At 42.4% G+C, this 18,244-nt stretch overlaps 1 protein-coding gene across 1 annotated transcript; it reads right to left on the bottom strand.

Moving 5' to 3' along the window:
* Positions 1–933: 933 nt before the first annotated feature.
* Positions 934–17,765, bottom strand: LOC139643746 (chaperone Ric-8A). Its single transcript, XM_071519006.1, has 14 exons — positions 17,676–17,765; positions 16,902–16,949; positions 14,343–14,360; positions 11,976–12,071; positions 11,543–11,789; positions 11,239–11,458; positions 10,906–11,041; positions 10,186–10,374; positions 7,107–7,201; positions 6,731–6,881; positions 4,922–5,017; positions 3,705–3,849; positions 1,289–1,571; positions 934–1,132 (listed from the first exon to the last, which is right to left on the bottom strand). Exons 1-14 carry the CDS (start codon positions 17,763–17,765, stop codon positions 934–936), a joined length of 2,013 nt encoding a protein of 670 aa, XP_071375107.1.
* Positions 17,766–18,244: the final 479 nt, after the last annotated feature.

The raw sequence follows: 18,244 nt of genomic DNA, 5'->3' as shown, positions 1-18,244 counted from the left end.
CTTCTAATTGAGACCGGCCTTTATTTGTAGCCACACCCGGCCAGAAGGGACTCAGCGTTTAATTGGGGTCTTCGCAGAATGCGGTTGGGGAAAGTGTGGGTTTATTTTTGACACAGAGAGGGTACTACAGATTACTGATTTTTTTTTTGGCGTACCCCCGACGTAACTGCGAGTACCCCTGGGGGTACGCGTACCCCACTTTGGGAATAGCCGCTCTAGATAATGGCGTCAATATTGGTCTTTTCCACTCACTGTGCCATCTTTGGCTCAGGAGACTTGGATTATGCTGCAACAGCTGTATGGAGTAATTTTATGGATATTTTCTGTTCTTTTTCTGCTCTTTTTGGAACTCTAAAGATTGGTCCCCAAAGACGAAGTTGTACTGGGAAGCTCTGGGACTGTTTTACTGACTAACAATCTTTTTCAACTCGCATGAGGGTGAGTTAGCCAATAAAATAAAATCACCTGTCACCTGTGATCCTAAAAAGAATAAGCGGTTAGAGAAAATAACAATAGCGTTATAATAACTTTATTTATACAGCACTTTTCTAAAAATGGTTTACAAAGTGCTTTACAGACCAGCATAAAATCAAACAAGATGACACAGTGGCAATAAAACAACAGTAAATCAAAGCAGTGAGAACTGTAAGAACAGTAAAAAGAAGCAAAATAAAATAAAATCAAGTAAAACCACAAGTTAAACGAAAGTAGAAGCAATGAATGAATGACTGACGGGCTGAGAATCATATGGCTGCAGCCATATGATGCAGAGTCTCCTATAACAGTGTGACTACTGCTGTATGAATGTAGTAGAGGGAATGAAAAAATAGAGTGCACTAAGAAACAGTCGATAAAAGGTGCTATTGATAATAAAGACTGACAACTCCTTCACTATCTGTCTCTGCTGCTCTCCAACTGTCTGCTCAAGTCGTTCTATTTCATCTGTCTGTGTTCGGTCCCTTCTGTCTCCTGATCTATGTCCTCCTCTTCTTCCTCTTCCCCCTCCTCCTCCTCCTCCTCCTCCTCCTCTTCCTCCTCCTCTTCCTCTTCCACGGTGCAGCCCCTCATTTGGCCACACAGTGGTGCTAGTCTCCCATCTGATGTCACTCCCATTGGCTGAATGATCTTGTCCCTGGGAGAGAGAAAAACAGAGTGAGAAGGGGGTGGAGGGGTTCAGTAGCTTTGCATCAAATAAGTTCCTCATCCATCCTTCAAAGAGTATTTTTTACACATTATAGGCTATGTAATATTCACACACACACACACACACACACACACACACACTCACCGGGAGAGCCTGTTGAACATGCTGATGAGGCGGCGGGCCTCGTGTTCCTTCTCCTCCTCTGTCATGCCCTCCATGGGATCAGGCTGCTCCTCCTCCACCCGGCCCGTCACCAGGTTAATCTTCCCTTTGGCCTCCCGGTACTCCTCTGTGTCAGAGTCGGAGTCGCTGGAATACCGGGAGGCATACTGCGCGTGACCGGAGTTCCTTCGGCCGCCCAGCAGCCCCCGAGACGCCAGCAGGCCGGCAGCGTTGCCGTAACCCGTATATTTGACAAAGCGGCTCACTGTGAGGGGACACAAGCTAGGATTACTACTGAGAGACTGCACTCTCCAGGAGAACATTTGAAGTAGGACAAGACATAATTGTATAGCACTCACGTTCCCACATTAAAGGAATAGTTCACCCAAAAATGAAAATTCTGTCATCATCTCCTCCCCCTCATGCCAGTTGAAACACAGGTGAAGTTTGTCCATATAACACACAGGGAGGCTGCCAGCACAACTCCATAGCAGCCTTCTCCAAAACAACTGAAGTCAGTGGGGACCAGTTCTTCAGAGTTCCAAAAAGACCTACAGTATATTTACACCATAATTTAGTGCAAATCTTAACTACAGCTGATTGATTTGCAACAAATCATGGTGGTGGTCTTTCTATTCACAGTGTGATTGTTTGGCTGTTTCTGTTTTGGAACTAAAAAACTGGTCCCGATTGACTTCAGTTGTTTTGGAGAAGGCTGCTACCAAGTTGTGCTGGCAACCTCCCTGTGTGGTATATGGACTAACAAATTTCACCTGTGTTTCATTTGGCATGAGGGTGAGTAGATGATGACAGAATTTTCATTTTTAGGTGTATTATTCCTTTAACAGTCCATCAACAGTCAACCACTAATATCAGCTGCCCTGTTATGCCACTTGTGCTCATTTTGAAAACTTAGCACCAGAGAACCCCGGTTTCCTGATGAAGTAAGTCCAGTCATTTTACATTAGATTGTTTGATTTAGGTTTTGCATAATTTGTTGGACTTCTTTGTTGTAAGCAGGTTTAATCTTTTGTTGAGGATGTAACAAGAGCATAGTAGTAAGTGTATATTAACAGTAATGTCAGTTGTTAAGTTTTAGTAGTGAGCTAGTATTGGTAATGATTTGGAGTCATTCCTATGTTCCCAGGGTCCTATGTTCCCCAGATTTATATGGCATATAATGGGAACATGACAAAGGGTACTATGTTCCCAGGGTCCTATGTTCCCCAGTTCTACATATGTGCTCTCCCAGGGTCCTATGTTCCCAAGGGCCTATGTTACCAGGGTCCTATGTTCCCCAGCTCTATATAGCACATAATGGGAACCTGAAAAATATGTTCCCCAGCTCTGTATTCGCTTAATATGACTATGGGCTATTATATATATATATATATATATATATATATATATCAATATAATAGGCCTACACTTGAGGGAACTTATCAAATGGTTGGAGTCATGGAATCACCAAAGCTATATATTTATAGAGCTGTTTTGAAGCCTTGTTCCAATAAAAAAAACTGGATAATATTTATGACATATTTTAACTTGAAACGGGTCAAATTTGACCCGAACACAATAGGAGGGTTAATGTGTGTTAACAGAATATTGAACTAGGGAGCATAGGACCCTGGGAACATAGGACCCTGGGAACATAGGACCCTGGGAACATAGGACCCTGGGAACTTAGGACCCTGGGAACATAGATATGCTCCCGATTTATTTTATTACATTATTTGCCAAGATCCTCACAGCTGGTGAGCATGGAGCTAATGCTAAGCTAGTTTTCACTTGCTAACTTTATTCCCTCTTGGCAGATCAGTTCAGGACGAACAAAGTGAAGGAGTGTGCCTCTTAATACAGATTTCTAAAAGCTGTTTTACGTGCACTTTAAATGTTAACAATGATTTTTTTCACATTGTTGATTTTGATTTCTTGCATGAAAGACTATTACATTTTGGTCATTGAGTCCAAATTCCCATGTGATGGAGGTTCATTTCATTGTTGTCCAAATGTGCCAACCAATAAACAGCCTTGTATTGAGCGCATTATCAGTCTTCTACTATATTATTGTGATTTGATTGGTCCATGCCTCGCTGCATTTCTTCGTGGATCCTGGAGTTTAAATGAAAAAAGTCAATCCTCACTGATGTCAGCCAAGCTTTTTCTTTCCGTTCACACCTTGAAAAAGGGTGATGGAGTGATGCCAGCTGCAAGGCTATGAGTTCATGTGACATTGACAGGAGTAAACAATTGCTGACCCTCTGACAAACCAAGTAAGGATCATTTCTGTACTTCCAATCCAATCTTGTGCTGAGACACAACCATTTTTTAAAGAAATGGTCCGGCTAGAATATTTTCAACGGTCTGTTGTGAGTTGTAGAAGTGATGACCGCACCGTTCTCTTTGCAGAGCACAAAGAGCAGCTCAGCAGCACAGTGCTTGACGTCGGTGTCAACGTGGGTCATCAGGCGGACCAGTCGGCCCCTCCGTGTGGTGTCCTGCTCAGGCCGCAGGGCAACGTCCCTCAGCGGGGGCAAGATCTGGACCGTGGGTGGGTGAGGGTGTGAAAAGAGGCTTGAAGTTTGAAATGTTCTCTTTGACTGTTGGCTTGTCTAAAATTTAAAAGAACTGGAGGTTGTGGTCGTTTTGGGGGCTTGTTCCAATTTGTTTTATCATGGCAAGCTTCATCATGTCAGAAATCTAGGAACCCATCGTTTATCGGTCTGACGACGATTAGACTCTGTGGACAACGGCCAATATTTCGGGGTTTCCTGTGTAGCCAGCGGACATCTGGGCCAAGACTTCCTCTTCCGTGCGCCGGTCATTGTTTACAGTCCGATTAGCAACTTGAGATGCGAGAATGGAGTTGGAGTTGAGAGACAACATCTCATATGCAGATATCTGTTTATAGAGATTAGCCGCAATGTCGTCTGGACGTAAAACACCTACAAAAAGTATCGATGTTTGTGTACTTTACTCAACTCCAACTCCATTCTCGCGTCTCAAGTTGCTAATCTGACTGTAAACAATGACCGGCGCACAGAAGAGGAAGTCTTGGCCCAGATGTCCGCTGGCTACACCGGAAACCCCGAAATATTGGCTATCGCCCCCAGAGTCTAATCGTCGTCAGACTGATAGACGATGGGTTCTGAGATTGTCATGTCAGTGGCCATGCTTCTATGCCAGAGTAACCTGGCTATTCATATATATATGTATGATATATCCATACTCTGGTTAACATCTAAGTTAACTAACTAGCTAACATTAGCTAACATCTAACCATACAGGACTTCCATAAACCTTTGATACCCTGTGATTGAGTCTCTCTCATGAATAAACCAGTTAACAGAATATTACCCATCTCTCTTTGACTGACTGATCCGAAACCTGGTTGAGTAAACTAGTCAAGAACAGAATTCTCCCTGCATGGAAACATAGCCAGTGATACGATGCTACTGTCAGTATCGTGCTTCAGATTGAAAGCAACAGAATTCAAATTCAATAACAATCAAATAATTCCAAATTCCCTTGCCTGCTGCTACAGAACACATTGAAAGCCAAAAGGCCAAAATAATTGAAAACTGAATACACTTGAAAAGTAAAATGAACTACCTGTTGCCGGAGGTAGTGGCGTGTCTCCCTGTGCACCCGGCAACTCTCAGTCAGCAGGTTCAGGACAGGGGTCAGCTTCTCTTTCAGCTTCTGACCCTGTATAAGAGTACATACTTCTGTCACCAAGCTGCACTAGGCAGTTTCACATCTTGGCAGCTCCAGACTTCGATACCCACAAACCCTGTAAGGTGACATCAGCAAACTAGGGCTAAATATCAATTCCAAGAATGCCATTTTGATACATGTGTCCTTATGGAGAACAAACTTCTCAAGAAAACAAGCACAGAGAAACTTCCTTACAGTTTGATTTTGGCTGTCAGGGTTCCTACACAGGTCTGGAAAGTCTGGAAAAGTATTAAAAATGAATTTGATCATTTCCAGGTGTTGAATAGTTTGGGAATTTGAAAAAATGTCTGGAAAAGTATGGAAAATGTTGTGGTTCAGGTCCGATACACACATAATTCTAGCTTTTATGTTGTTGTAGACCCACTTTGAGTCCACAGTTTTTGTTGATGTGAAGAATAATGTTCAGATAGAGGGACGCTCTTATTACCCAGCCGCTGTCAGCATGCATTATATCAAATACCGACCAAAATCAAATCCAGTCAAGAACATAGGGTCTGGGAAAAATATGGAATTTTAAAATGGAAACCGTGTAGGAACCCTGCCAATCATCTCACATATTCTGATATTTGTCGCTGTGAAGAACAATCTTCATCTATACAGTGATATGACCTAGTTAGCAGGGGCAAGATGTCTATCTGCATAAATCATATTGAACACCAGACAAAATCTTCAAAACAAATCAAGGTCTGGAAAAAGTATGGAATTTTTTAATTGAAAATGTGTAGGAACCCTGGGCTGTGTGGTTGACATTGCACACTTGATTGGACACACAGCTGTTCAGCTGATGCAACCGGCTCTCCATCAACTATAGCGCTGTAACGATGTATCCTTCTCGCAATGAATTTTGATTTTAATTTGTTATTTTCAGCCAAGTCACCACCCTTGGCTGGCAAGTAAATATCCAGGTCTTTCTGTATTTTTTTGTTTTGGAATTCATGCTGTTAGATATCACGTCAATCATGAAGGACTCACGAACGCACAAGAACACAATTCAATGAAGAGCCTAAACGTCTACTTCTTAGTGTGTGGTGGGGGTGGAGGTGGTGAAAAGGTCCATTGTTGGTGAGTCCAGCTTTCTCTGGACGGAGCGCTCACTCACTGCTGTTTACTTTTGGATTTCATTCTTAAGGAGGAAGCTTTCACAAGTCACATGTCAGCACAATATGTGAAGAGCTTCTGTCAAGTTATGATTACACTTGGTAATTTTTAATTGCATGTAGAGCGATTAGTATTATCGCCTAGATAGCAGTAAATAATGTTGTCTAGATAGTAGTATCTACAGTAGATGATACCGTCAGTGTATAACTATTAGCTGATGAATTTGTTGCCTAATACATCACACATTTCAATCATCAAAAATGACGATTAGCCTTTTTAAGCAATTGCTGTAATAGATGTAGGAATGGTGACTCTATGTTTCCAGAGAGCTGATTGGTGAGGAGGCGGGCCTTTTATACGTTCTGATCCGATCTGAACTGAACCTGCTCCGGAGCAGGTTAACTGTGCAGCGTAGGTTACCATGGTGATCTACCCCGGTTAAAAGTGAGCCACCATCATATGTCTGAAAAGCCAGAGTTAAGCCCAAAGTTAGCTCGCTAAGCTCGCTTCGTGAGACAGGCCCCTGTGTACCTACCTCAACACACACACACACACACACGTACACATACACATACACAAGCTCACCCTGTCCAGCCGTTTGTCCATAAACAGCAGCAATGTGTGGACACAGTCCATGTTGACTCCCTCCCACTCCTGGGATGCCTGGTCCAGATGGACTGACAGCAGGACGTCCAGACATGTTAGTGGCAGTGATGACAGGACATTCACTGTGTGTCTGTGAAGGGAAGTCATCACTCATAAAAAATAGACAGACCTTTTTTCTTTATTGTTACCTATATTCTACAGTTATGGTATCCATTTTGACTGTAGTTTGGCTATTTTGAAGACTTATAGGTCCACTTTCTGCTTCAGATGGACAACTTACACCAGGCAACTAAGCTCAGTCTTAGTGACTGAGCTTAGCCTAGTTGTTAAAGCAATAAAAACACAGTGCTCTGACCCTTGGAGTTCCTCCAACAGGTCTTCTCCATCACAAGACAGCAGCAGGCAGTGGCGCAGCATGGCTGCTAGGTGGCGGTAGAGGGCAGCATCCTCCTGGAAACATCAAACAGTCCACTGTTCTCAACTACTGAACTCAACATGCACAAGACGACTGCAGAGGGAGTAGGTATGGTTGGAATGACAATGTGAACTGAGGAGTTGATGTGTTGTATTGTGTAGTTTGACAGTGGCGTGGTTTATGCTCATATCTATATCTTCACCAGGATGTTGTGCAATATTTGTAGTGTATGTGATGAAGCCAGGCTTCAGTACAGCTGATCAGGCTTACAGTTTGGTTTAATTTAACAAAGTTTACTTAAAAACCTGAACTGGGGAAACTATTGAATTCACATAAGTGCAAGTGTGTTTAGAGACTGGTAGAACCACTTTGCCTAATGTGATTTATTACATCAGAGATAGACTTAATAAGATATAATAAATGTTTGTAGCATTTCCAGGCCATGGGCTTCGAACAAGTAGCAGGTAGCTTACATTAGTTGACCGTATCAATAGTGAATGAAATTTAGGCCTACTGATGCATATTAAATACGCTAAAATTCTTTCATACAATTCCCGACTGATTAATGCAATACACTGCACTCATATTCCATCACCACAACATGAGACGGACTTCGTGAATATGAAATCTTTTCGCAGCCTTAATGTGATGACACAATATTGTATCAATGAGAAGAATGAATTCTGTGTCATAATGATGGGCAGTGATAAGAATTTATGCATTTACACTAACCCTTTTTGCAATCATCCCTAGCAGAGCCGTTTGTTCATCTTGAGAGGACATAAATGTTTTCCATTTCTTTCATACACACTTTTACTTTTATATCCGGGTCTCAGCGACTTAACCATATCAGCTATTTCACCCATCGGCACATCCTTTACTAGAATTTCCAGCTCAAACAACTTGTAACACATGTAACATCTATACTAGCTAGCAAGCTCATTTTTGTTGAGTACGCTACGTCCGCATCAGTATGAAATGCTTTCTCCAACTTCACTTTTCTCCACCAATAAAAAGCTACTCCACTACTAATACAGTGTCTCCTTTTATCCATGAGTTTTCTCCATTCAACTTTCCGATCAGGTTATCATTTCTTTGCTCTCCCAAACTCAGTTCTGTCCCTTCTGCCAAAAAGGGAGCAGAGAAGAAAAACAACCTGGAACAGTGCATGGGCCCTAAGGCCTCCCTCTCCACATAAAATGTGTTTTTGTGGGGTAGCCGAAAACTCTGTTGGTCCTCTTAAACTTTAAAGGAACAATATCAGTAATATTTTACTGGCTCGATGCAGAAAATGACCATAATATATTAACGGGTGTTGATGATCAATGCCTGTAACTCCAATTACCTCAATGTCTGCTGAGACTTCAAGCATTCTAAACAAGCAGTCTGGTCCATACTCTGTTTTGGTGGCAACCATGGAAGAACGTACAGCGACCAAACAATCGGCTTTGCAAGACACCTCTGCAACGTAGCCTATAAGCCTGGTGCCATGCCATTGTTCTGACGGCCCATTATTCCGAAACACCAATAGTCCGAAAACTCCATGCCTGGCTCCATCCACAACTGTGGATTCTGACAGCCTTGAACGTAAGCTTGCTCTAACCCTAACATCAGTGACCCCATGCCTCAACCCAACCACCTCCGGGATAACGGGCTGTCGGACAAATGGGCTTTCGGTCCAATGGGTGGACATTTTTCGGACAATTGGGGTTTCGGAACAATGGGCAGTCCCCATAAGGCCTCGTTCTAAAGCCACAAAAGCCAATGACAAAGCTCGAAAACCCAAGCGAAAATTGCATTTCAAAGGTGGAGGTAGGACTCTGAAAAACTTCAAGACCGATGCAGAGTTGGCCTTACATGTATTGGACAAGCAACCTATGATGTAGCTGTTAGCCACCTAGCAAGCTAGCTAATGTTTCTTGTTGATACAACATAGCAAGTGTTGCTGTGCGTAAATAAATGTCTGTCAAACAATATACTCACAAACAACCTGTTGCTAGTAAGTGGGTTAAGTTGGTTACCGTTGACTACGGCTTGAGCTGCTAGATCTCTGGTTTAGCATCGGTATAGCATCGCTTGCTACTGATTGCATTTTTTACCTGACCTGCTGTATACTATTTCTGTAACTGCAATGGAATATGGTACCTCTTCACTTGACATTTCTAAAGTGTAGCGCTACTTGGTTAGATGATGTCTGTTGTGAAAACACCAGTTCATACTTTCTGTCAATTTCAGGCCAGCGTATCTCGGTGCCATGCCATTGTTCTGACGGCCCATTATTCCGAAACCCCAATAGTCTGAAAACTGTGGCTTCTGACAGCCTTGACTGTAAGCTTGCTCTAACCCTAACCTCAGTGACCCCATGCCTCAACCCAACCACTTCCGGGATAACGGGCTGTCGGACAAATGGGCTTTCAGTCCAATGGGTGGACATTTTTTGGAACTATTGGGGTTTCGGAATAATGGGCCATCGGAACAATGGGCAGTACCCCGTATCTCACAGGGACAGGAGGGGTTAGAGGTATGGCAGAGCTGGGGGCTTTGGCTGAGACTTGTGGAGGAGGACACATGTTTGCAGATGTTGCTGTAGTTCCTATGGCTGCCATTAGATTCAAGAGTCCATGGAGTAATAATACCAGTAATATGGACTAAAGAGTCCATATTGGTGATTGTTCCTTTAACCATAGATTTAGAAGATAGGTTTGAGATAGGTTTGAGAAAACATCCTGTCCACCTTCCACCTTGTTCTTCACCCACATGTTACATAAATCGGGTCATCATGTCATGTTGCCATTCCAGTCTGCTGAGACGTTATCAGAATTAAAGAAAACCATTTCTCACCCATAGTCATGGATGAAATTAGTTTTTTCTACCCAGCCAAATGCTGGTAACATTTAGGTGTGCCTAATGTCTCAATTATACCAACCACATTGGTCTATTCAAAAAACGGAACTGGTTGGTGGGTGTGTGAATCTCCAGTTGATGTATTTGGTAGTGTCATACTGTGCTCACGGCTCACCTCGTCTGGCTCCTGCCTGTAGAGGGTGTAGGTGATGTTGAAGAGTGTCTTGAGGATCTCAATGGCGCGCTGGGAAGCTTCCTTGGAGACAGGTGGTGCTGTCCGGTCACTGAGCACCTCATACCCCTCACCCCACCTCACAGCCAGGCACTGCTCCAGGGCTTTGGTCAGCATGGACACTCCACGCTCCTGACAGGGGCAGTCCAGAGCAAACCAGCTTGAATCTAAACTCAACAATTCCAACATTGAGAAATATGTGAAATATGTCAACCTAGCAACACCTGGAACAGCAACACGGAAAGGATATATGGCAAGGCACAGCAAAGGCTTTTCTTTATGAGGAAGCTCAGAGCTTATAATATTGATCAGACACTGCTTGCTTGTTTTATAAAAGCATTATACAAAGCATCCTGACTTTCTGCATTGCAGGCTGAGAAGGATCTCTGTCAGTTCAAAACAAAAGCAAACTCAACAAAATCATCAGCATATCAAACAAAATTGCCACTACCAAATTCACAATCATTACCACCCTAAGTGACAAATTCACATTGGACGTAGCCAGATGTATCACTAACGATCCCACCTGACCTACCTGATTAAGAAAGGAAAATTCTTGAATCCCACAGTGAAATAGACTGATCTAACTGGTGCCATTTCACTCCTGTGCCTTATGAGATTGGTCTGATTTGAGAGAGGTAAAGACTCTCCTGAGCTTTTTACCTGCTGGAGTTGTAGCCTGAGCTCAGGTCTCAGAGCTGTCAGCAGGAAGAGCAGTCGCAGTTCATAAAACTGGCCACTTGGTGATGCCCTGCTCTCAATCCCCGCCTTTAGCTTCTCCGACAGACCAACAAGAAGCCTGACGGGAAGCAGGGTTGGAAGTAGAAAAGAAAAGAAGCAGTGTGAGGCCATGAGGTGGTCAGCAGCTGATGAGCATCCTTCACAATTTACTTTCTTTGTTGTAGGGAACGTCTACCATTATTCCCTTTAATCATTCTCATCATTCATACTTGTTGGATAATTAAAGTGTTGATGTACCCATTTGAAAAGTTTCACCTTAGTGTGCTGGCCCTCTCCTGTGCCCTCTGGCTGTTGTAGATGACATTGCACAAGGCTTTCATGGCCTCCTTCCTACACACCTCCCCATCCTCCTCTTTCTCCTCCTCCTCAGTCTTCTCCTCTCTGGTGTCCTTCTTCCCGGGGGCCAGCACCACATGACCTTTTTCACCCCTCCACTGATGGCCTGAGGGGTCTGTGGTGGTAGCACTAGCTCCCCCTGCAGGGCAGGACCACGTAACCACAGAGCTAACAGCTAGTGGGGTAACATTAGCCACGGCATCCGCCACACAGCCACTCACACCACTGCTGTGGATCTGGTTGTGTGTTCCAGCCCACTGATCTTCCTCTTTCTCTTCCTCTTGGTGCTGACCAGCCTGTAGGGAGCTAATGCCCCCCAGGTTTGCAAGGGTGAGGAGGGCGCTGTTGGTGACCAGAGGTCCCAGGGCCCGCCGGTCGCGGGACAGGATACGCAGCGTGCGCAGGCAAACCCGCAGCACGGGTGGCTGCAGCCGGCTGTGGATGAAACATAGCACGGCTGTGGCCAGACGCTGGAGAAGCCATCAGTTAGGAGGTAGAGGCAAAAGACAGGGAGGTGGAGAAGGAAGATATTGGGAGAGAAGAGGAACAAAATGAAACGACAGAAGGTCTAAAAGAACAAAGTCATGCGGGTAGAGGGACATATACACGCACTGTCATTCGTCCTTCAATTTAGGATGGCACACACACTGACCTACCCGTCGGAGAAGGAGATCAGGTTCGTCGTCCTCTGAGTCAGAGTTGAAGTCAGAATCTGACTCAGGAACACACTCCCTCACTTTGTTCTTCCTGAACTGATAAACCAAGCAGGAGAAATAAAAGCTGTTAACTTCAAATGATATAGTGTTAGCTGTAACATATATACACTGACACACATTTCATATTTTGCAAAAACTTTGGCTTTCAAGACAGTTCAACACACACAGTGAGATTCATTCCTGAAACAAATCCTCATTCCTGACTATTGTTAGGATTTTACAGATCGAGGTGCCATTTTTGATTCTTCGGTCTGATTCTTTATCAATTCCTACTGTATACATTTTCAGGGGTAAAATACTACATACAGCAGTGGAGTTAACTTTGTTTTATTACTCAAGACAGAGTGTGTGTGAATTGTGTAGAGTTACTCCTGTCTCAGAATTAGCATTTGACATGGTGCAGAACAACTGCGGCAAATCTAGCAGATAATGAGGTAAATGTTGGATTTTTGGACCCACAGTGCAGTGGTTTGGCTTCAGAACATTTGGATTATACTGCACGAGCTGTATGGAGCAATTTTATGGCCTTTTTATTTGCCGTTTTTGGGACTCTAAAGAAACAGTATCGAGCAGTTTCTGTTGTTTTGAAGAAGGCTGCCACAGAGCTGCACTAGCCAACTCGCTGTGTTTTTAAATGGACACACATTTGACTGGTGATTTGACCTTGGTTTTCGACATGAGGGTGAGTACTTATATTCATACCACATAATGTCATAGGAACACACCAGTCTGTCAACAATACATCAACGTCATGAGGGTGAGTACTACGGCACATTGAAGGGGTCAAAAAGGTTGTACTCTACCATATTGCTACACTCTGGTAGGTTACCTGTGATTTAGTATTATAACCCTGAGCACTAGACATGATTATTATCACTTTAAAGTCATTATTTTTTTTTATTTTTATTTTTTTACATGAAATCACAGTATACCATGTTATAAGTTAAATTAAGCTAATGGGATTTACATCAATATCTTTTTGAAAATATAATAGGTTTGAATAAACAAACAGTACAAGTAGTTCCATGGAACACTGAAGCCAGTAAGGTAGCAGGTTTTTTTTCACTTTTTTGTTTTTTGTTTACACTTGCAGGATGTACTCTTTGGTTTAAATTGCATATTACAACACAAAGAAGCATTGTCATGATTTACAATTGGTTAACAGTAAGCTCAAGTGTCTTAAAAGAGTTTGCTTTGATTTATTATGGAATGAGGCTGTAGAATTTTTGCTTCTTTTTTTCAAACACTTTCCTATGAAAAGTGTCAGATTTTAGTTTTTTTTGTTGTTGTCAGCTTTAATGCAGCATACATAATGCAGCTTTAATATACATGTCTAACGCTGTTTTGTTATCATATTCAGATTGCCAAGTTGACAAGGACGGGGGGGAAGAATGTGTCTGACTTATATGCATTTACAAACATGCAGTTTGACTTCAGGACTATTTCAAGCAGTTCACTCATAATACACATAACACCCAGCAGTTCACCCATAATACACATAACACACTGGCTATTGTTGCATTGGTATAGTATTTTTTTTAGAATCTCCACTATGGTCTTTAGTTAATAGATATTGGTTCTTCCTCATGGATATACAGTATGCTAATATGCCAGTTGGATCCCATTTTTTGGTTGAATTGTTAATGTCATGACCTCATTTTACAGCCTTGCCTGACATGTCAATTTTCAACATAAATGAGGGTGGTCAGCAGAACAAGTCATTCAAGGAGACAGCCCTCTATTCTGTCGAATTAGGCATGTGGGAACTGATGTGATGCAAGTGACTGATTAGCCATGGTCGGTATGAGCTCCGGCGTCGGATGACAGCAATAATTATATATATACAGTATATATATATGTATAATGCTTATATATTTTGTCACGCATAGATTAGCCACTGCAGTTACAAAGCTGAGTGAGACTGACACGGGGCGAGTGAGCATCCCTAAATACGAGGTGAGAGAGCACCGTTTGACTGACTGATCAACTGACTGACCTGAATTTGGTCAGTACACAGCACACACTGGTTTCATACAGAGGACAGGATGAGTTAGCCTGGTGCTAGGGTAGCTGCTGGGATGTGTGTATGGTGAAGGTGAACATGCTGAGTCATATAGTATACAATCAGCTTTGGAACACACAGCTTCATGATTACGCAATCAGCTTTGAAACACAAATACATGCATGCGCACACACTGTGGGTGAGTAAGCATTTAGAGATTAGTGTAATACAGAGAAAGACATCATCAGCTTCTCTCTCTCTCTCTCTCTCTCTCTCTCTCCCATCTCATATCTCCATTTATTTACCTCTTCCAGTTCTTGTTGCTGCAGTCATTTTGTCCATGAACAGTGATGGGAATGCATCAGTTGTAGAGGAAGAGAATCAACAACCAAACATGAATTACTCTGTCAACATCATTGAGAAAGAGAAGACAAGTTAGAATGAGGAGAATGTAATATTTTCATTACATGTATTTAATACATGTAATGAAAATATTAGAAAAAAGAATTAAATCAAATGAAAAAGCTACAGATCTGATCACCCTCCATAATAAAAGACATGTGGGGGCTGGCATTGGATGTACTTATAATAATCCCTTCAACAGAAACTATAGAAAAATGTCCACACTCACATAGTATGTCTTCTGACTGTCTTTAATTTGCACAGCAGCGTGTTTCAGCCCTTGGCCTTCCTCAGCATTTCTACTTCTCTAATGGGAATGACCCGTATTTATGAGCAAACAGGGTCCTCAATTATCAATCAAGCAATAACTATGCTTAGATCATAAGAAACATAAGGAAATACAACAATCATCTCATCATCTCTGTCCCTGATGTTGCTCTTGTGTTCAGAAATTCTGGTCTTTAATTCTCTGCTTGTGCGTGTAGTTTTACATGTGATTCTACCCCTGACTTAGATCTTTTTTTGGCTGTGTTTGTGTGTAAAAAGTGATTCCCCTTGATCGTGGCATTACAATTAACACAGCTGGAACTGGGGAAATTACCAGGAGGGAGGGAAATGGTTAGGCCTTGGTGCCACACTTAGCAAAATAAAGGAGGACTCTGAAAAGCACAAGCCACTGTTGGGTTGCTGGACAATATGTGCCAGTGTGTCATAACTAACTTGACTGAGAGACAGCGGAAAAGGTGGTAGCTAACACAGTGGAGTGGTGGTTAAATGCCAAGAGACTGGCTCTATCCTTTTTTCGAAATCCACGGCCTGTCTGTCAAATTCCTCATCAGTGCTGTGATTCGTGTGCAGTGATTCTCTTTAGTCTTCAAGGAATAGTTCACCCAAAAATGAAAATTCTGTCATCATCTACTCACCCTCATGCCAGTTGAAACACAGGTGAAGTTTGTCCATATAACACACAGGGAGGCTGCCAGCACAACTCCATAGCAGCCTTCTCCAAAACAACTGAAGTCAGTGGGGACCAGTTCTTCAGAGTTCCAAAAAGACCTACAGTATATTTACACCATCATTTAGTGCAAATCTTAACTACAGCTGATTGATTTGCAACAAATAATGGTGTATAGGTCTTTCTATTCACAGTGTGATTGTTTGGCTGTTTTTGTTTTGGAACTCTAAAGAACAGGTCCCCATTGACTTCAGTTGTTTTGGAGAAGGCTGCTACCAAGTTGTGCTGGCAACCTCCCTGTGTGTTATATGGACTAACAAATTTCACCTGTGTTTCATTTGGCACGAGGGTGAGTAGATGATGACAGAATTTTCACTTTTGGGTGAACTATTCCTTTAAACGTTGTGCTGGAGCTGGTGAACCCTGATCCCTTTAACAGGACAACCCGTGGTTTGAGTTTGACTGGTACTGTTACATATTCCATTAGTCAACTAGAGGCCAGACAATATCATCCTACCAGGATGACCAGTTAATAGTCTCACCAGCCAACTATTACACTATCAAACTGTTCAACTAACATTATAAGGACTTTTGTTTTTCTACATGCCGTTGTATCCTGTGGAAAGGATGTGGGCTGCAACACTCCTGCCTATTGGCTCCATCCAGTGGTGAAAGTGAGAACTACTGGCGGCTCCGACCTAAGGTTACATAGCTGGGGCTGGTGGAGCTGGTTAGCCATGGATACTGGAATTACTGTTTTTGTGGACTGGAAAGAGACTGAAGTACACCCTAACCCCTAACTGTGAGTTTGTTGGTTCAACAGGTAAGCCGGTTAGCAGCCAAACCAAACAACTAGATAGACAAAAGTTTAAAAGGGGCCAGGCATTCTTTGTTCTGTTCTTTTCCCAATAAAAGCCCTTTCATTAGCAAACGGCATCTTTGGCCTCTCAGGTTTGATTATTGCACAACCACACTGCTCACACTGCTTTTCCTGTTATTTTGGTTACAAATTACATGATTATCTTTTGTTGCCTACAAACCACAAATTACGAAATGCACAACAGCAAATAAATATGTAATTCACATATGTGTCTTAAAATAGTGCCCACATCTGACATTTTGAACACACTGGAGAAAACCTAGAAACTAGATAGATAGTGACATGGGAGAGGAAAAGCAATGGAAGCTGAAAAGAAAGACAATGTGTAGGGGAGCTGCTGGAGCCTGGGATAGAGATGAATGGGCTTTAGACTAATTAGAGGGTTATAATCTGAGCTGAAACAGGATAAGGGAATCAGGGTCAATGAAACCAGACTGGGACACACATGAGGGATCGACAGAGAAAAGGCTGAGATCTAAGGAGGAAGAATGGAGTAGGATGAAGTTTGAAGTTATGGAAAAAGAGGGGGACAGAAGGAAAGGCAGGAAAGGAATGATAGAACAAATGAACAGGAAGAGAGAGGCAGGAATGGCAAACTGACAGAGTAAAATGCTTTTGTGTCCTGACCTTTCTTCTCTCCTGTTTCTCAACGCTGAAGAAGAAGCACTCTGCATGCTGCGGAGAAACAGAGGGACAAGGAAGACGTTTGGTGCAAAGCCGTCCCGCTTGTATTTGTTAGGATTATTAGGGGTCCAAGCACATAGACATCTACTATTTGTCCAAATCTTCACGAACCCTGGTACATCTCATCCATAGAAGAAATGAACCTTATTTACCTCAATTGGTCAGATGCCCGCGCCACAAAATTTACTTTGAAAGCAAACAGCAGAGAAATAATGCTGTTAATACTGTCAATTCTGACATACTGTCTTACTCAATTATGTTCACCCAACATGGGGATTACATTATCTGAATTCAAACAAAACTTATAAAAAACGTAATGTAATAATTTACCATTCACGCAATAATAATTGCTATAATGACAATTTGCAGCTAGTGTAATAATCCTGTTCACGTAATAAATTTCTCATTTATGTAAAAAAAATTACCTGCAGCAACTTTAACACAGCAACTTTCTTCCTGTCAACGTCATAATTATTACATTATTGGGTTTTATTACATTAACAAGAAGGCTGAAATTTCCACTAATATAATTACATCACTAGGACAGTTATTATGTTAACAGGATTGTTCCACTATTAGCTGTAAATTGTTATTACGTTAGTTACGTTAGGAAATTTATCACATTAACAGCTGTAACAATGCACATTGTTTCCATGGTTACAAGAGAGAACATACTTTATGTTGATTGATGCAGTAGCCATAGCAACAAGCAGTTACCTGGGTGTTGTAGCTGTCCAAATGGAGCTGGACGGTGTCCTGGTCGCCTCGGGTGATGCTCTGAATGATCGTCTCCACGTCGGGCACCATGCCTGGAACACAACACACAAATACTGAGTGCAACAGTATAATCCAGTGGTTCTCAACCATGTGCCATCACATGGCACATTCCAACTAAACACTACAGCAACACATTTCACTAACTAGTTCCTCCTCTCCTTCTGGTTGAAGGTGTGTGAATCAGTGAAATCAGCTGCTGTAGTATTTGATTGAAATGAAAACCTGCACTCTTGGGTCATGAGGGCACATTATAGAAAACAAAACTACAAAACTAGAGTACTAAGCAGTAAACATGTCATCTTGCACTGACCTGTTGGTGTTTTAAAGATGAGCGGACACTGATAGCAGCTGTCAGTTTCTCCCTCTCTCTGATAACACAATAGTTGCGTAATCGTATTCCTCCTCTTGCTCCACACCTTCCCTCCCTCTGTCTGTCACTCTCTAAGTCCTGGATTTAAACTTGCCATCACCAACCTGCACTCTATAATGACCCGTAGCAACTGATAATG

This window comes from Centroberyx affinis, unplaced genomic scaffold (genome assembly GCF_046629955.1).
Source record: "Centroberyx affinis isolate AG114_WGS23_722 - 3 ecotype Tasmania unplaced genomic scaffold, CSIRO-AGI_Caff_v1 ptg000647l_1, whole genome shotgun sequence".
Lineage (NCBI taxonomy): Eukaryota > Metazoa > Chordata > Actinopteri > Beryciformes > Berycidae > Centroberyx > Centroberyx affinis.
Note: the sequence above shows the minus strand (reverse complement) of the source record. Positions and strands in the feature narration are given on the sequence as shown.